This window comes from Corvus moneduloides, chromosome 5, assembly GCF_009650955.1.
Source record: "Corvus moneduloides isolate bCorMon1 chromosome 5, bCorMon1.pri, whole genome shotgun sequence".
Classification (NCBI taxonomy): domain Eukaryota; kingdom Metazoa; phylum Chordata; class Aves; order Passeriformes; family Corvidae; genus Corvus; species Corvus moneduloides.
The window spans coordinates 46,811,627-46,832,677 of NC_045480.1; the positions used below are offsets into that span (position 1 = coordinate 46,811,627).

Below are 21,051 nucleotides of genomic sequence, written 5' to 3' on the forward strand. Positions count from 1 at the left end.
CAGTTGCATTGCACTGCAGGGGCAAGTTATGAAGCATATGATTAAATGCAACTAAATTGGGTACAAATAACAAAAAATGTAATTTTGAAGTATCTCTAAAGCACACTGGAAACAAACAGGCTTGTGAGACCTGAAAAACAGTCATTTTTGCCAGAGTTAGTCTTTCAAGTATGAAAGATGTACAGATAAAGGAAGACCACGGCTGTTGCATTTTCAAAGACACTGATGACTTCTTATTTCCCAGTGAGGTCATGCTTTTTAGAATCACCTCCAAAAATATTACATAGACGTTTAGCATAAAGCTTGATAGCAAGTTATTTTTTGCTATATTACAAACTTTGAACTTTTATGCAAGTCTGATACGCAGCCATGTACAAATGACAAATTCAATCTGATTTCAGAGAAAACTCCTATAGCTCAGAAAGAATCTTCATCATATAACCACAAGAGACTCACAATAGCCCTCCTACACAGTAAAATCCTATTCCTTCCCTTGGAAAAGCACTAAAAAAAAAAAAAACCAAAAAAAACCCAAACAAAAAAGCAGCAATTAGCCTCATCAAGTAGGAAGGGATGAACAATAGGTATGAGAAGAAATGGTCCACTACCTAGATATAACAACTCTAGTCATGAGAGGAGAAAATTTAAAAAAAAAAAAGAACTCTTGAACTTTAAAAAGAAAAAGCAGCAATGTTCATTTATACAAAAAGAGACCAAAGATGGTTAGAAAGAAGGCTGTTGTTCTGTGTCCCCCTTGTGCTGCTTGGAGTAAGGAGAAATAAACACAGGATGATTTTCAAAGCTTGTGGTATGCCCTTGAATTGTCAGAGGTTCCTGCCAATGCCACTATGAAGAACCACATGCCCAAAGAGGAAAACTGCACTGCAGTGACTGCAGGAGGGAGAAAGCTAAAGAGGAAAGAGATCCCATGTTAATCCCAGGATTTGACATGTGAGGCCCCATTTCTACGGGGAGCACCAAGCCAAACATTTTGCAGCTAGTAAGTATGTTGGACAGACAAAAAGAAGCTGACTCACATCAACACATATGGTTTGAAGGGCAAGTTCTTCCTTTTCATACCTTAACACAACACTTTCATAAATAACCAAAAGTTATTTAAAAGTTAGTTATTTAAGAGCTCAAAGTTAGTTAAAAGCTCAACCACACTCTCTACAGCTCAGAAATTTAACTTCAATTTTTAAAGAAAAAAACCCCCATGTTTCTTTGTTCATGAAGACAATGAAAACAGAAAATGCAAAATAATGGGTCTGCATGCTCATTACTCCAATGGGAAACACTGCTTTGACCTGCATTATTCCTTTATACCCACATATCACACTTCTAAAATAATTCCACACACACAAAAAAGACTTTTTACTAGTAACTTGCTGCATTTTATAAAATCTGGAACAAGGCTTTGTCTACTCACAAAATGCAGGCTACAGCCACTGCCTTCATGTCACCCATCACGCCCCACAGGATAACAGCACCCACTGAGACCTTCACTGGAATGGTCTCCATCTTCCTTCCACATACGGTAAGCATTGTGGCCCTGCTTCAGCATGCAGCATTTAAAAGTCTGAATAAACCCCATCTTAGCCCCAAAACTTTCTTGGATCATAACTGGAGTGGCTCAGCATCTGGCAGGATTGAGACCTAAGGATATATGCAAGAAGAAATTAGCAATTTCCATTTAAATGCTAATACTTACTCTTCCCAATGAAAACTGAAGTATAACAAGTGATCTCTCATCACACAGAAAGAGCCTTGATTGTTATTTAATGATCACAACGAATAGTTAGAAAGCATGAAATGAAGCTAATAAATCTTCTGTTGAGCCTGACATTTGCAACAAACGAAAGTACTCAAGGTTTTCAAAAACAGTTCCATCCAATTTTCTTCATTTTAGACTAAATTTTCCATGTTCTTCGTTATAGATCCATATATTGGCACCACACAAATTAAACTGAAACACCCAGCTACTTGAACAATTTTTTTTTAATATTTCTTGTTAGTGCTACATATACAATATAAAATATATTGTATTCTACAAAGTTCAAGTTCATGCATCAGCACTGTCCACTACACCACCTGTTTGCCTTTCAGTGATAAATTAGGAAATTAGACAAACAATAAGGAAGTAGGTATTTTTCCTTTCTTATTGCAACCTCCTAGGAGGATATAAATACAGTTCAGTTTGTTTGGGTTTTACCATTTTTAAGCTACATTCTATTCAAAGTAAAGGTACGCTGGGGATGATTTTTATTTGACAAGTAATTTTTTTTTTAAATTAATTAAACAATTTAATTTTTTTTTAAATAGTCAAGTCATCAAGACTGCTTTTTCTTTCACCCCTGCAAATGGGAAAGATAAACAAAAGTTCACCAGGCTCCAAAACCTGTGATTTCAAACTTAGTAGTCAGTATTTATATTACTTATGATAGCTTGAATGAATGAGTCAGTGAAATGGCTCCTTATTTTACCAGAAGCTTCTTAGTTTATTCATAAACCAGTAGCACTAAAATACCCAATCAGAGAGAAGCATATTTCTAGAAGCCTCTTCATGCACCAATGTAAAACAACACATGTGACTTCAACTACGTAAAAAAGATACTGTCATTACCTAACCCAGAAGTGCCTCATTTTTGTTGATAATTTAAACACACATGCACATGTGTGTGCACATGAGAATTACAACACTCCCATACACTGCAGCCCCAGTATAAAACAGCATAAACTCTCTCCAGGGTTAAAAAGCATATGTAAAATACAACAGAAGCAATGCAGTTCTATTTCAATCTTATATGTGGGACACTCTTTAAGTAGAGATACATGTACTAAGACTCCACATTAACACTCCACATGATGCCACAGTCAACTGTAGAGGGCTATCTGGAACATTTCTAGAAAGAAAACAGTCTCTTACAGGTTCAAACTATACTCTGTAACCTGTCCAATAAGGAAGAGGTTACAGCCATTTGCTTTAGATTACCTTCCTTCCCCTTCCCTTCTCTCCTCCATGTACTGCCCCTTCAACAGACCAAGTTGTGTGGATAGCCTCAAGTGTTTGGACACCGGCCTCGTGTCATGGCACAAAGGATGCACATCAGAACTGTGGTGCTTAGCCTGTGTGATGATATAAGTAACATGAGACTAAGTATAAGCTTCTTGTACCTCATTCATCTCTGGAAAGCTTTGTATATTAAACAACGATCTAACCAATGGCCATATGAAATCTAAACTGCAGCTGAGCCTCATGCATCTGAGAATCAGATCACCTCATCAAATAAGTCAGGTCAATTCCATTTCCATTACATATGTCTAAAATTATAGAAGTTCTCTATGCCATGAAATTAATTTTGAAATAATTGAAGGTAGGTGGTCTAAGCACAGCACCACATGAAAGCCAAACAAGCTTCACCCAAGAAATTACTTTTTACAATAAACCAATTGTAGACGGAGCTGGTAGCATTTCTGATAGCTGCTAGGAAAATAAAGGTTACTTAACAACTATGATTTAAACACTAGTTTCCAATTGTAATTCTGCCAACTTTGAATCCTTCAGGCTGAAATTCTTCTTGCTTACCTCAATCTTTTTTTTTTTTTATCTAGTTTTTTTTTTAATTATAAATTCACCACATCTGTAAGACAAAGAGTCTTTGTGCTGTCCACAAAGCTCATATATAATATTTTGTGTACTTGAATAAAATACAGAACTCTTCTACTCTGAGAAGAAACTTTAATATCTATATATTTTAGAAGAGAGACTTGAATGAGCCAAGAGTTCTGCCACATTTCAAACTTAGAAAAAATGCCCAGGATGGCCAGCCTGATAAATCCAGTCCATCTGTCTAAACTGTTGAAGACTACAGCTAGGATCACACAGATCCAGGGAAAAGCAAGTAGATACCTAGGCAAATAAGGGACAGGAAGAAAGGAGAATGCTGGGGAAAGTCTAAAAAAGGTGATGCTACAGGGGTCTATTTATATTAAAACACATTCCCATCCAATATCTGGTTAACTTTCCACGCATGCTAAACTCAACCTGGATGTATCTGCATTCCGCTATGACCATACACTTTCACAGGATCCCTGACTCACTCTCTGCATTCAGTATTATGAATAAGGACAGCACAACGAACTAAATCTTATCTGCAGGACACCTGCTTTATTTATAAATGGGAAACCACATAGGAACTGCTGGAAGGAGCAAACTTAGCAGCAGAATCCAGTGCACATCACCAATCAGTTTATACCAGAGCATCCTAGGGTGAAATGGGATATCCAAGACAAATACATACGGTGTGCTTCAAGCCCAGCAAAAGAGCAAGACAAAACCTGGGGCACGGAAGTTGCGAAGAGCTTCAAACAAACCCAAAGAGCACTGTTACAGTCCTGAGTATAAATTGTCTGATCTAAGACAGAATTTTGAAGTCCCTTTAAATTTCAAAAGTATTAACTCCTTGGCAAAGTCCTACACTTTAACTTAAATTACATCAAGCACGCGTGTAGCAAAGTTAAAGCGGAAACAGAGTTTCTGACCCAACAAGGTGCCCTATGTCTCCAGAGAACTCAAATTGCATCCTGTCCCCATTACTCATCATGGCAGGAGCACTTCTCAGCTGGCAAGAACAAGCCCACTCTCACCACAACAAATGTGGTGCAGCAGCTCTGTACAGAAAGAGTGCCCAGCACAGCCACACTGTGCAGTCCTGATTCCTCCCCAGAGCATAGTCATCCATCCTGTTGAATGAGGCAGTGGGGAACAGTAAGCAGTCTCATAAGCAGGCTGTGTCCTAACACATGCATAAAAAAGCAAAATTGAGATTGTCTGCCTCTCCCATTTCTTAGTCAGTGTATTTTCATTATACAACATTAACATTCTTTTAGATTCATCTATTAAACCTGGAAAAACATCCTCTTAAATGTTTTGCCCATGAATTCACAAACTCCACAGATTTCAGCTGTGACTGGCTCATCGCTTTCAATATTTAGATAAAGAAAACAAGTATCAAGGACTGCTCTAGAAGCTATGGCACAAGATATAAAAGCAATGGGAGCTTTTGTATGCAGGAATTTTCCTGCTAGCTAAAAATTCTTTCATAACAGTTCTATGCTTCTTACAGACTAAATTACGTATAAGAATCAAGCATAATACACAAAAACTACATTAAAATAGTTAAAATTGCAGCATGGCTATCCTACTCAGAAACAGAACCAAATACATGAGAAATTACGCGATGTAACATTCTCCATCCACTCAGTTCTTGCCACTGCACCTGGCTTATTATCACATGCAGTGCGATATATTTGTATACAGAGTGAAAAGGCCATTTTGGTACAATAATCCAGGAAAGTTAACCATGGGCAATGGAAAAATGTAGTAGAGATCAAAACTGTATTTGGTCTTAAGACTGGCAGAAATTGCTATGAAAATCAAAAATGTACAACATGGAATATACAAAAAAACCCCCGAACAATCAAAGCCTAAACTTAACAACGAACTAAATTACCTAATCAACATTTAGAGAAGGAAAAAAATCAATAAAGTATAAGATAGGTCGTGCTCAAGGCAAAACAAAAAGAAGATGAGTCCTCTGATGCACTATGGAAACAGAAAGGCTTCTTACATGTTTCTGCAATTATTTGTCCTAGGGCAGCATGAAAAATATATTTTGGATTCTTTACTTACAAGCTATGGATATCTTACTAGTTATTCTGTCCACATGAATAACAACAAACCCTGGGAGGAAATGCTTTTTTTCAATTTGATGTTGTAAAATTTCAGTGTGAAGTATAGGCTAAATAAATTTGTGTACATTAGGTTTCTGAAAGATTTCAAAGCATCCACAACTCCATATAACAGCAGAACTGAGAAACAGAAAACCAAAACACTTGATTTAGGTATTCTGTGAAAACTTTGAAAGATAATTTGTTCCTTTGGCAACTTAAGAGCTTGATTCCATTTGAAGAGTAAATATTACTGAACTGTTATAACAGTAAAAAGGAATAAAAGAGTGAAAAACCTTGCCAGGAGGATGGTGTAAATCAAACCCATGCTTTTCATAAAAGCACCAATCCTAAATCCCACAGCGCCTCTTCTTACTTGACTACCTACACAACAGACTACAGACTTTTAACTCCTTGCCTAAATTGAAGTTACAAAGAAAAATGAAAAGTTGCCTGATGTAGGCTGACACCCACATTCCAAAGAAGCCACTTCATGATACACATTAAGCTTAAAGGAAAGATAATGTTAATAGCACTTAACTCTAAAATATGGAGCAGGAGGAAAGAGACAAGCTCTCATTATCCTAAAATTAAGCCCTATGAAATGAGCATCCAGAGCTGAAATTACAATAGGAAGAAATCCAAGCACACTAAGGCATGGAAATGGACTTCAGACAGCAGAATGTACACACGAGTTCCCATAAATCCTTTTACAAGTCCCTCAATAAGAGTTTAAAGAAATTATGAAGTTATGGAGTCAGAACCAAAATACTTCAGACATTTAAATGCTAGAATAACTTGTTTCCTTTAGGATAAAATACACTGCAACTTGTGTTAAATAACCCACCACACTGAAGGAAATATTTAAATTATTTAATTACCAGAGAAAAAACAGCAGAAGCTAGAAGGACCTAAAAGAAACCGAGGGAATGAGCAACAAAATGGAGTACTGACAAAGCAATAAACACTGCATGCATAATATAAATCACCCAGAATTATACTGGAGTATAAACCACAAACTTCAGAATTCGGAATTGCTTTAGAGGCTCCCATAAACCATTTAGCTCTTCTGCAATCAGAGAGGTAATAAAAAACAAACTTCGCCTGAATAAAACCTGGAATAACAAAATGCCATGGAAGCTATTAAATCACCACTCCAGAAGTCAATTGTGCTATACCAGATTTGAGCACAGCGCTCAAATCAAGATACATTGTCTTGAAATAATAATGCAGGGCTGGAAAGTAGAAAGAGAACCAGTGATCCCAGCAGTACCACCAAAGTGCAACTTCCTTTTCACTGAGGTGAAACTTTTTATGTCCACATTCTAAAGATCAAGAACAGCTCTTCTTGAAGAAGAAAGACAGCAGAAGTGCACACCAAGTATGGCACAACATCTAGAACAAAAAGAGGACTGTTTCATCTACTTTCCTCTTGATGAGAGAAAAAGGAAGTGTGAAACAGAACTGAAATGTGACCATGCCAGAACTGAGAAGACGGCATTTAATTCCTGGCTTGCTAAGAAACCTGTGCACTTTCTTCAAAGAGGGAAGTAGGAACTAGACCACACACTAAATGAGATTTTTAAAAACGATACATTTATAAATACATCAAGATAGTTATCATTATAACATTCTCTAAAAAACAGAAGATGAGATTTAAAATCCATAGAGCTAGAGCTTCTAGACGAGGGCCACCAAAATGGTAGACTTTATGTTCTAGGTCTGTGCCACAAGTATCTTTTGCCCATATCTTTCCAAAGACTGGAAGAACAATTGCCCCAGCATTCCCAAAGGAAAGCTGATATTCCTCATAATGCTCCAGAAAGTAAGCGTAACTGATCACCATGGACTCCAAATGTAAAAGCATCACATGGCACTCATACCAGTGAACTAGAGCATATGGTTTATTTCCTCCTGTTAGGCCTTGGTAAAAAGGAAGAATAAACCTGCCTGAATGCTAAACAAGTAACAATCACAGAAACATACATTCAAACAAGTTCTGGAAAGGCTCTTCAGACCTCTTGCTTCAAGATGGGTGTCAACAGCTTATATGGAATAAGGTGAACGTTTTCTGCAGGTCAAGGATATTCCTCAACTGCTGGATTTCTTGCTCTTTTCTGTTAGGCAGCAGATCCAGTGTCACTGTCAGAAAGGACAATGACCTAGACAAGTGGGTGGCCCAAACCATTCTAGCAGCGCCTGCCCTCCTTATAATGAAATCACTTTTCCTTTTGTACTGATGTTTATTATACTGTTTTGTAAAGACAGAAGCTAAACCTTGTCCAAATGATCTGATTTAGCACACACTATGTAAGAATTAGATCAATTAAAGGAAAGGGGGAGAAGATTGGCAGCTCCCAAAATGAAGTGCTATTGTTTATCCGGAAGGCCTTCAATACCCTAGGAGTACCTGGAAGGAAATAAGACCAACCCAGAAGGAAATAGTTTTGGATTTGAGACAGTCAAGCTGTAAAGGTACCACAGGAAAAACAAAATTAACTCAAAACTAAAATTTCTTTTGCTGCTATTTTTAAAATGGCTAAGTTGTACCTAAAATCCATTTTCCATTCTCTGAAGTTCAGTAAACTTATTGTAGTGAAATACCAGATTTTTCCCTTCCTTGCAGGCAAATTATGCATAAATGGCAGTTCACTTCAAAAAGAATTGTGCAAATATATTTCAATATATGAACTATGCTCCCTGCTTAAATTAAAAAGTTGACATGAAAAATAGATGAAAACATGAATCCTCATTAACACCTCTAGTAACCTTAGCCCAGCTATACTTTCACTCATCAAGCTGTCCTTCACATCCAAAAAACTCAAGTGAGAAATGCTCAATAGGACCTAAAGCACTTTGTTTGTAAAAGACATTATTTCCACAGTAAGTAGGAAGATCAGAGTCTTGTTTAACTTTGAAAATTGATTCTATTAATAAACAAGACATTATTTCATACCTAAGAAATCTTACTTTAATCTAGAGATGCAGCAGTTTTCAGACTTTTTTCATTTTGGTCTGTTTCAAGGGAGTAATCCTTGAAACCAACAAAAACCAACCCTGCAAAATGCTGGCATGAAGCAGACAAAAATGTATTATCCAACAAAAATGCCTTCAGCTCCTGCTAACAGCTCCTTTGAAAACTGCTCAAGTACAAAGAATGACCATTCACATGAAGAAAGCATTTCTGAATAGCAGATAATATGGGGAGTAAGTGGCAAGAAAGCATCACTGTGTGTGGAAAAAAACAAACAAACAAAAATATCATTCACATAAATCATTAACAATATGGCTCGTCCTATACTGTACAGGGAAGATATAAGAGGATGTTAGTCTTTAAAGAGGCAATAATCAGGGTAAGAAAACAATGAAGACTAATATGACTTGTAGTGCAAAAGCTCCCAAAGGCCCTGTTCTGGATGGGAGTGCCACAGCGCTATGTATGGCAACAAAGATGAGTCCCCATCTCAGAAACCACACACCCCAAAGACAATTAAACTAAAATAAAATAAACTTGGATATTAATCTGACGTATTTAACAGCTCTTAGATGTTCTTAGATATGATATATTTTTGGAGCCTGTAGTACCACTTCAGCCTAGAGAAAAAGAGGATTAGAATCCTTTTTCTGACAACATGATTCAGGGAACAGTATGGGATGCTAAGTAAGAAGAAACAAAATATTCACCCTTTCAAACACGAAGTGTTTGGTTCACACAAATGCTGCTAATCCTGCAAAAGGAGGAAAATAGACTGCTTTCTAAGTAGTAAAAAGCAGATTCCTCAATTACGTAACTTTTTTCTTTTTTTTTTTTAAGAAGGTGGTACTGGGTGTTTAATTTCTATAAAATTCACTTTATTCTAAAATTTTCTAAGTCCACTTCCATCAAAATATTAGCTTTTCATCTGCATTATGTATCCTTATAAAACACATATTTTAAGAGGATGTTGCAGGAAAATGGCTGGAAGTCATGCCAGAAACTACTGCATTACATATCCTTTCTGCAATCCAAGTGAAAATAAGAGTATACATTATTCTAGCCTGGAAGACAGAAAAGAACAAGTCATTGTGGATTCAGCATTTGCTGCCAGAACAGCAGAAATGGTTTTTATGCAGCAGGAATTTCCCTTTTAAAACACATACAGAACCCTTTGTCAAACTGAAAAGGTCTAATCAATTACCAACAAATTTTCTGTTTACTTTTGCTGCACTGGAGGTCAAAGGGAGACTGTAATCACAGTTCATTCGCAATGCAATTAACACAGATGCACAAACCTATGCAAATACTCGGTCAAAAAAGTTTTAAGAGGAACCCATGCTCTCAACAATCAATACAGTAGCAATGTGGAAAAGTCTATTATGGTCATACAGCCTACCATGTTTCCTGTGGGGAAAGGCTGAGAGAAGTGCGGCAGTTCAGCCTGGAGAAGAGAAGGCTTTGGGGTGACCTAATTTGTGGACTTCCAGTACCTGAAGGGAGCCTACAAGAAAGATGGTGAGAGACTTCTTACAAGACAGCGTAGAGATAGGACAAGGGGAAATGGAGTCAAACTGAAAGAGGGTAGGTTTAAGTTGGTTGTTGGGAAGAAATTTTTTACTGTGAAACTGGAACAAGTTGCCCAGAGAAGTTATGGATGCTCCATCCCTGAATATGTTTAAGGTCAGGTTGGATGGAGCTCTAAGCAACCTGGTTTAATGAAAGGTGCCTTCTGTCCACAGCAGGGGGGTTGGAACTAGATGATCTTTAAGGTCCCTTCCAACCTAGGACATTCTACGATAGACACAGATAGAAAAAGGAATCCAAAGTAACAATGAGAGCAGCCTTGACACGCATGCTGCTTAAAGATTCAAACACAGTGACAAATTACAGACTGTGTTCCACTCCCAGAAGCTCTAAATATGAGCATTCCTAAAATCCCACCATTCAATACTAAATACTGAAAATTAAGTTAATATATCCTACTCATCCTTAATCCAGTAATACCTTTAAGTTCTGATGCACCTAATTGCAAAGCATTGCTGTAGCTAAAGATTATCCCCACCCAGATAGATCCTAAGAAATCCCTTAAGACCCCTTTTTCCAGAGGGATGAAGCAAGACCTGAAAGTAACAACATATGGAAAACGCATGAAAAATAGCAGCCTAACAGAGATACTATAAAGCAGGGCAACACGCAGAAAAATACAGCTCTTAATAGCTAGCTTCCATTTAAATGACATCTCCAGTGTTAGGTTTTTCAGTTAATTATGCAGCTACAGCCCAAGTCCAGCCCTGATTGAACAGCTTGGAACTCAGGTACACAGCACAGAGCCCAGCGTAGCCAAGAGCCACCTTGAGGACAAAGCTAATAAAACCAAAAGCTGATTTTCTTGCTGGGAAGAACAGACACATACAAAAACAATGTCTTTTTATGAACAACTAAACGTGTATAGCCCCATGTGTGTCTACATGCACAGCCTGGTAACATTCATTGGCTGCAGATGGCTTCAGTCAGTGATGTTGTGTGTGAGGCATTAGGGGTGAGCCCAGAGACGGGCGCTGGCTGCACTTCATAGGATGTTCTCAGAGGGCTGCTTTGAATCCATCTCCACTTGTTTGCTATGACACATTGCCCTCTCCCCTGCCCGAAGCACAAGGTGATCTAGTGCCCAGAGAAATCATTGGAGCAGACATGAGGTCACAGACTTTCCTAATCTCCTACCATTCCTCTACTATCCTGAAGTTGCATAGCCTGAAGAGCAGCTTGGGGCCTGTAACCCCCACACTGTAGGTACGACAAGTTCCCCACAAGTAAGTGTCATATGTCCTTTAACACTTCTGAGGTACTTTGACTCCCTGGTGCCCTCTCTATCTTCAGCATCTGTACAACTGTATCCATTAACAGCCAAAAGTCAGATTAACCTGCTTAGCACAGCTAACATTAGTGTTAACACTGTAGGAACGTGTTTATATTTGACACAAAGTAATTAAAGTAAATCATATGTATTTAAAGTATGCTGTTCCAAAAGCGCTCTCAAATCACTGCAGCGCTGTAGATAATTATGTATAGCACTCAGCACACTGAAAAAAGAAGATGAGGAAATGTTCTTGACAAAGTGAAGGGAGCTGGTGTGCTCTGAACATAATCTGAAGAAAGAATACGGGTGTTGCATAGCACATAACCTATAAATTAAGCTGTCAATAAAAAGAGAGAGAGAATAGGGGAAATAAAGGCAAAAAAACCCCCAGCTATTCCATCAAATGAACCTCAGCTGTTGAATCCCTTTCTATAAATCTAATTGTATATATTTTAAAATCCAATATTACTTTGTTCTAAACATTATTTCCTAGATGTCAAAATCAGCACAGAGGACCATGTATTTCTTGATACTGATTTGACAGGCTACTATATTATACTTTTCATGCTTACTGGTATGCCAGAACAGTTATCTACAAAAAATCAAAGATCTGTAAATACAAAGTTATATCTGTAGGATATTTTCATGAAACATTGTTTTGCAGCTAACAGACCCTAAAACAGAAAAAAATTGGTAGATGAGAAAAGGCTCAACCCAAAATGACTAACAAGGTAGAGGAAGGAAAGAGCAGCATGTGAATCTGCAGCAAAATTTAATGTAAGTATTGAGCTCTGCAATCGGTAGCAGGTTGTCTTTCAGATCACAAGTACTTTTATAGTTACACAAACGTCCTTGCTTGCCTAACAGTGAAGGTCTTGAAACAACTGACCTGATTTTTTTCCTATTTTTTTTTCAGGGGCTAGGGGATCCTGTTTAATCTGTCTATTGGGTATCAATTAAAAAGAAAAAACCCAGAGAAATACAGTAAATAACAAATGATATTTTAACAGAAAATTACAGCACTAGCATAAGTAGAATAAGCAAACCTATAGCAGAGCAGCACAGCAGATTAACAACAATTACATCAACATGAAATCTGGTAAAAGACAGTTTTAAAATGCTCTTACACAACAGAAAATCTGGAAAGGCAGAAGGCTCTTCTGATGCTGAACTTATACACACAAAATAAACTCAGGTAATGCTGCTGAGAGATGTATGCATCTTACCCGTGAGTACAGCTTTTGCTGAAGGGTCTGCCAGATCCAGTGCAGATTTCCCATCGGTGTTCCGAATGTTTGGATCAGCTCCGTGCTGCAGCAGCACTGTGCAGGGAAAGCAGAAACAGTATCTTACCTCAGGTATACACAGGTTATTTACTGTTAAGTGTCTCCTCGGCATGATGAAGGCATAAACAAACATTGCAGAGTTTTCTTTATTTTTCCTTCTGTTCTTTTCTCCCTCTTTTTTTTTTTTTTTGGTTAAGCACTGCAGCAAAGGATCTTCTCCGGACTAAGGCTAAGTTGGCAAGTTAAGATATAGTAAGACCACATGACTTTGCATGATAAACATAAACCCCGAATCTCTTGCAATAGTCGGGTTTGGGTTCCTCCTGACAGCTAGCCAGTATGCTGTGCATTCACTGACTCACACTGGGAAGTCTGCTGTGGAACCTGCTTCTGCCTTTACTACCACTACTGCTGCTTGTTACCACTCCCGTTCCTTTTCCAGCTGAATATCCCAAGTTACCCCGCCTCTATAAATCAGCAGTACTCCAGCCTTTCAGTGGCTCATCACTTGCACAGGAAAACTTAACCACAGCGTATCAGCTCACCTTCAAGAAGTGTGACAAACAGGGTAAGATGTGTAACCTGGTACCCTGCAGACTGGATGTTCAGAGGCTGTTATTCTCACTGATATTTCTTTACCCTACTAATCCTATAAATACATGAAAGTTGAAGTACATAAAAATACTTAGAATTCAATATGCAGCCACAAGGCTAGGAAGGCATTGATACAGTAAATTATCAACTAGAAAAGTTCATTTAAAAAATCCCACTATTTCACCTGTGAACTCTTTTGAGAAACAACATAATGCAATACAGATCACCACCTTTCAATATCAAGACATTTTGTACAGAACTGGAAAACAAAGCCCATGGCAACATTAGAGGCCTGACAAAAAGGCCCCAAATGTCATGCAAAATAAGCACAACATATTACAAATTCAGAGCAACACACTTATGTTGTAGAAGTGTGAATAACAGGACAGTATACAGAGACTCAAGGTCAAGGAGACGAGTAATAAAAACCAGCAGACATTTATGGTTCCTCACATAACCACATCTGTTGAAATACAGCTGGACTGAAGAAGACAAGGCAAAGAAATAGTTGCAAACAGTTTTTGTAACTAAGGGAATAAAAATACTTCATAGACAGAATTCCCCAGGAAAAACATAACCCAGTTCAGAACAAAACTAATTACTGATATTTTGTGTGTGTATGTATATATAAATATAAAAAACTTTAACTAGCAAAACATTTCTCAGAAAAACTTTTTTCTGAATTAAAAATTTAACTGGTAGTATTGTTTTTATTCAAACCTCTTTTGTTATACATTTCTGACTTCAAATTCTTTTAACATTGCCAAATTTCATATATTTTAGCTTACAGGATGCAATGCTACATGCTTGCCCCCAAGCTGAATTTTTGCCAAAGTTTGGTGCTTCAGTGAAGTAAATTGACTTATTTTACACTTTGACAAGAAGGCGCAATTGCCTGATGTTTTTGAAAGAAGACTCAAGTAGGAAGCCTAGGAAAAACCTAGGCTTTTTTGTTTGGTGGTGGGTTTTTTTCCCCCATGTTAAGACAAAAACACCAAAATGGGGGGCGGGGCGAGGGCGAATCAGCTAGCACGTGCTCACTGAATCTTGTTAGGATCTGGCACCTACGTTTCTGAAGACACCATCTGTGCCATACATGCTACCACCCACTGAGGGATCTTACTCACGGACAGGTTTGAGACTGAGCCAGACTCTCAAGCCACTCGGGCACACTCCAGTAGGAACAGGCAAACATGACCTTTTGCAGATTCTTTTAAACACAAGAGGCAATATAGGAACTAAGTATGGAGAGACAGACTCTGTATCTCCCATCTCTCTTCTCTTGGACCCTGTTAGTGACTCTCTATACCCAGGGAGAGGGAAGCCATTTGTCCCAAGAGGCATCAGGGTAAGAGTAGTAGCCTGAAAGACAGTACCAGCAACTAATTGTCTATCAAGAGAAAGCAGGCAGTACAAAATGATGAAACACAGCACAGCACTGACCAGACAAGAAGACAACAAAGGGTTCACACGGCAAAAAGCCTCAGTCAAAGAGCTAGGGGAGAAAACTGAAAAAGATATGGCAGGGGAAAAGATAATAGCCCAGAAAAAATCCATGAAGAAAGACCAAGAGATAGAAATGACTGGGATCTGACCAGTTTGGAGGTTTGGACTAGCACATGAAGCCCTGTTGAGGCAGGTTAGGGCAAGAAAGGTGACTTTAAAAAATGATAGCTAACAGGTGTAGAACTCTCAAAGGCATCTACAACTGCCTGAGCCCAGTGTTAAAACAGAAGCACGTTTTCAAGTCTCTTGATTCTTCCATCCTATGCAAACCAACCAAGAGTGCTTCCCTGCTACTTCTGCTGGCACACACAGATGACAACACCACAGTAACTGCTTCCAGCTCCTCTCCTGGCCAAGAGGACAAAGGATTATGCAGTGTATCTGACCTGTTCAGTCGTGCTAATGAACCATGAAGGATTTGGCCAAGGCTTACAACACACAATTTCTGTGTCCAGTTTTTAGGGGTTTTTCTAAAACTTAGGCAAATACATTAAAAATTTACTAACAAGGCTTAAGCTGGTTCCCTGCAAACACCCTGAATTATTGACTGCCTGTGGAACACACATTTAAAGTGGCCAAACCAGGTTCAGAAAAATAACCTATCAGAACTCAATTGCTGTAATAATGAGACTCATCCTTCTTTTCTCTGCAATCATTCATCCTACTCGTCCTCCAGCTTCTCCAACAGCCAGGGGTATGGTTCTGCAGATACTGCCCTTTTTCAGTCCTAAGAAAACATCTACACCATGAAATGACGACAATGGCATCTTGGAAAACAGAACCAATCATATAAATAAAGACTGTATTAGAATGCATATGAATAAAGGAAGCAAAAATAGTCAATTGACTATTTGATTCTAACGTCTCCATACTTTTAAAGCACATAATCACACCAAAAGATATCCCAGTGAGCAATGTTGTCATCAACAGGAGCTAACAAGAGAAATCCAGCATTTGATGTTTAGCCTATCAGTGTGACACAGCTGTACTTCTATACCTGGCAAACCCCAGGTAACTTCTAATTGAATGTTCTCCTGCGTGTTCAAAACCTTTAACACTTTAGCCCAAGACAGTGTCTTCTAACCACAGGGTATGTGAGATCTAGACACAGTGTGTCTCTCTAAATTTCCTTTTCAATACGCCAGGGATGTGTAAAAATTTCAAGATAGATCTCCTGTGTGGGGAAAAACGTTCCTGCTATAAAGAAACACAACAGAACAAGCCATTCTAGCTAATTGTAGCTATTTTGGATTTCAAACACTGCACGTTAGTTTTAGAGGATAGTTTCGGAGTAGCCTGAAAAGGGAATGTGGAAACAGTTTCCATCAAGAAACTTCTGTTTTCAGTTCTGTACACTTAACAGGCAAGTGTAAGGATGTTGTGGCAAAAATTAACTCCTGAAGCTTTGTTAATTAGCACATTTGGATATGCTGGTTTGTTTCCTCTGGACAATGAGGACATTGGGGTATATTATTTTTCTGTATTGGAGGCAGTGCCCTTAATAATCTCACAATACCATTAACAGGCTATCCTAGCCTTTTCTACAGACCATATTGTACAAACAGTATAAAGAAGCTCTTCTTTTTGTTAAATCTTCACACTGCATATGGACATCAAAATCCTGTAACCTTAACTATAGTACAAACAGACTGGTTTGGAGTTATATTTTTACCCTCACTGCAACTGCTAAAATACTTCAGGTTCTGATTTTCACATACTATCAGAAATGCCTTATTTAATTACACTGCTATTATACCAGATCAGTACTAAAGACAAGAAAGGCCATAAGTCTTACTACATTAAAAAAAAAGTTACTGTATTGAACAGAGCATATACTACAACAATCATTTCAGATTAGTGCCAACTCGCTACAGCAGGAAGAACCCTAAAATTAAACACTTGGCCCACAGCCTCCTGGCATAGGTATTCTGAACTGTGAAGTTAACCAACACAACCTCACTTGGCTGTCAAGAACAAAAATTTTTACATTTGGTAGCTTCAACCTTCACATTTTCACCAACAAGGTATGGCAATAACTTCCCTGGTAGCTACACATCAACAAGCGACAAGTATGTTTTTACTGGGGTGGGGAGAAGGAAGTTTGTCTACATAGAAACCATCACCCAAGTACTTAGTCCTTCCTCTTTTATACTGCCAGTATGAAAGTGGCCCAAATGAAATCACTTTTGATTGAAACACGTAAGTACAATGGAAATAGAATAGGGAATTTGTTCATATTAGCACAAAGATCAGAATAGTTCAGTTAAGACTTCTCTAGGCCCCAAATCCACAGCTTCCTCACTATCCCTACAGGAATGCTGATGGAAAAGTTCCCATTTGGTTTCAAATCGGACGCATGCAATTACAAAAAAAAAGGCACATTCAAATTTTTGAGTGTTGAGTGAAAAATGCAAGAACAACAGACAGACCTTGCAGAAGCATATGTACTTCAAGCTGCCTAATGCTTTTAATTGTATTTCCAGACCTGCCCACAGCTCTACCATTGCCTACTCTCTCCCCACCAGCTTTTTATCACTGCACCCCACTGCCTTGTGCTTGGAGTCCCTTCCAGCTAGCCCAGCTTTAGCACATACTCTTCCTTCCCCCTTTTCAAGTTTGACTTCTGGAGATGATCTCCAAAGGTTCTTTTCAAACCATATTACTTTAGCTTTATCTACTTACTCCTGAAGAATCAAGGTACAGAGGATACAGCCTAAGAAAAAGGCCTCTTTTTGATTACAACATAGGCGCTATCTTTCATTTCGCTAAATGACACCTCTAGAGCTGGTCAGTCTCTCACTTACCTTAGGTCCCAGGAACACACACACCTCTCAGTCTAAGTCTCGTGTAGGATATGTTTCCAAGCTGACAAGAAACACAGTGTGCTCATTTACCTCCACATTCTGAAAACATCTAGACAAGACCCTGGAATGCAAAGTATTAACTTTTTTCAGCCAATGCTAAATGCATCTCCTCCCCTAACTACCAGTACATGTAAATCAAACCACTAAAGTTTTGAAGCTTTTCTCTTGTTACAAGAACACCAGTTTCTTGCCTAGATACTATACTTCTGTGATCTAGAGCCAATAATTCCATTTTGGCAAGTTACTAGATACATAAGCCTCTTCGCTAAGTGACTATATATAACAGAAGTTGTAGCACCCCACTCTTAGCTTCATGAAATTGAATATATGAGATATTGCTAGTAATATTAACCACAACTGCATCACTGATTAACTTCCGCCTCTGTGAGCAAACCCAGTCTCGCCTGTGTCATGGAGAAACAGGCTGTACTCATCAGCCACTGGAATTATGAAGAGAAAACGTGAGAGACAGTATCACTACAGAGGCTGCACAGAGCTCCAAGGTTTTAAGTATTGCTACTGGACCTGATGACATCCACGGCCTCAAACACCACTGCCAGCTCAGTCAAGAGGAGTTGGGAAAGAAAGGAAACAGATCCTATGCTCTTGACTGCCCCTCTATAGTGAATGCTGTCAAAGTTGAATGAGGAGAGGATTATGGAGCAGAAAGGCTAAGCACACCAAAGCACATAGTTCAGAGTCAGGATAGGATAGAGGCAATAACCAGACGTATCTGGAATTACTGCAGGTAGATTATTGATAAGAAGACATGATAACCTGGTGGCAGACCAGGGACAGGAGTGTCCAGAAGACTTCTGAACATCTCCAGAGAAGAAGACTTCACGACCTCTCTGGGCAACCTGTTTCACCTAGACCACAGTGGCAGAATTGCCATATCCAGCCCTGTGCTGCCCACGCTGCTTTGGGTGGCTGCAAATGTTTGGTCAGGCAACAAGGCAGATCAGAGAAGCAATCATTTGCCCATCCTCATGCAGCAACATGACATGCGCTGGTTGGCACAAGAAAGGACAGCACAAGGACACGTGCTGGTGACAGGAGTTGAGAAGAATCATTTTGTGTTTCTAGTTTAGAGTATACCTAACATTACCTGCTGGGTCAGTGTGAGTTGCTAGCGCTTCCCATCATTTGGCCTTCTCTACTTCCCTTGTTCAGGGCATTCCAGTTTCCCATTAGCCCAGACACCGGCTTGTTCCCAATGAACCAGCATGTTGGTTTTGTTCTTTGTCGGGGCCAGACAGAACAAGAGACAAATACACTCACAGCAGTAGTACAAAGCAGAAGCTTACAAAAGCAACGCTAGGCTCCTCTATGCCAAAACAAAAAATTTTAAAGGGAATTAGGTGGTGTTCTCCAATAGCATAGACAGAAACGAGTTCTCACAGCAGGAGGGAGCAGCAGACAAGTAGCAGAGAAAAGGTGATAAAAGTTCTGAGCAACAGAGAAAAGTCAGAGACTGCTGATATATTAAGAACCAAGAGGGAAACACCTGTGAAATGCCTCAAAGGAATTATGGCATGGTCCTCTAAGAAGGTGACAAGGTCAGTGACACAGCTGAAGTGTCTCTATACCAATGCACACAGCATGGGTAGCAAACAGGAGGAGCTGGAAGCCACTTTGCAGCTACAAAGTTACAATCTAATCACTATCACTAAAACATGGTGGGAAGGACCACATAACTGGAATACTGAAATAGACTATAAACTGTTCAGAAGGCAAAGGCAAGAAAGGAAAAGCAAGCAGGTGGCTGCCCTCCAAGTTAAAAAAAAAAAAAATAAATGGATTGACTCTAGAGAGCTGCCTTGGAAAAAAAGCAGTGAAAAAGTTGAGAGCTGATGGCTAAAAATTAAGGGCCAAGCCAACAAAGTAAACGTCATGGCAGGTGTTTACTAAAGCCTACCTCATCAAGGGGAGCTTGTTGATGATGAGTTCTTCCTTCCTTCAGCTACAGAAGGTGTCATGTTTGCAGGCTCTGATCCTGCTGGGAGACTTCAATCACCCTGACATCTGCTGAAAAAGCAGCACAGTAAACCGTAAGCAGTCCAGGAGACCCTTGGAGTGCAATGAGGATAATTTCTTAATCCAGGTGACAGACAGCGCAACTAGAGGGGAAGCATTATTAGACCTGCTGCCTACCAACACAGATGAACTAATTAAGTATGTCAAGATTAGTGGCAGACTGAGCTGCACTGGTCATACCCTGGTGGAATTCACTATCATGATGGATACAGACCAGGTGAAGAATAGAGTAAGGACTCCAAATTTTAAGAGCGCACTTTCAGTTGTTGAATGAATTAATGGACGGGATCCCCCACGGAACTGCCCTCGGGGACAAAGGAACTGAACAGAACTGGCAGCCCTTTAAGGACATTTTTCATAGAGCCCAAGAGCTCTCAATTACCACATGTAAGAAAACAGGCAAGGGAAGCAGGAAACAAACACGACTTACTAAGGACCTCCTGGTCAAACTAAAGTGTAAGAAGGAAATGCACAGTTCTACAGGAACACTGGCTAGAAAAGGGAAGATTAAAGTAAACATGTCTCCTCTTGATAAATAAGACACGAGAACTATTGACAACTGATATGAAGAAGGCTGAGCTATTCAACAGCTTTTCACCTCAGCTTTCAATAGTAATCTCTCTTCCCACATCTCTCACTTCCCTGAACCCCAAGGCTGGGACGGTAGACTGCAGTTCCCTTCGCTCTAAGTTCAAGACCACCTGAGATACCTGAACATAAGTCCATGGGACCCAGTGAGATGTATCCCAGGGTCCTGAAGGAATTGGCTGATGTTGAGATGCCCAAGAAATTCTCAATCACATCCAAGAAGTCTTAGCAGTAAGGCAAATCCCCAGTAACTGGAAAAAGGAAAACACCAGACTCATTTTGAAAAAAAGTAAAAAAAGGAGGACCCTGGGAACTAGCAACCAGGCAGCCTCACTCCACATCCAGTAAAATCATGGAACATTCCCTTGGAAGACACATCAAAACACACGGAAGACAGGGAGCTGCTTACAGACAGAAAGAGCACATCATGCCTGACTAATTTGGTAGCCTTCCACAATGAAATGATTGCATTTGTTGACAGAGGAAAAGCTACAGATGTCATCCACCTGAACTTCTTGCAAGGCTGGAACAGGTTGTCCAGGGAAGTCGTGGCTACCCATCACTGGAAGTGTTCAAGGTCAAGCTGCCCAGGGCTTTGAGCAACCTGATCTG

The 21,051-nt window shown here is 39.2% G+C and overlaps 1 protein-coding gene across 1 annotated transcript in view; it reads right to left on the reverse strand.

Moving 5' to 3' along the window:
• The window catches only part of TNKS (tankyrase), a 135,418-nt gene that overhangs the window by 90,233 nt on the left and 24,134 nt on the right, over positions 1-21,051 (reverse strand). Inside the window, 1 exon segment of the mRNA XM_032107995.1 lies at positions 12,791-12,886. Coding sequence (XP_031963886.1) covers positions 12,791-12,886 — 96 coding nt within the window.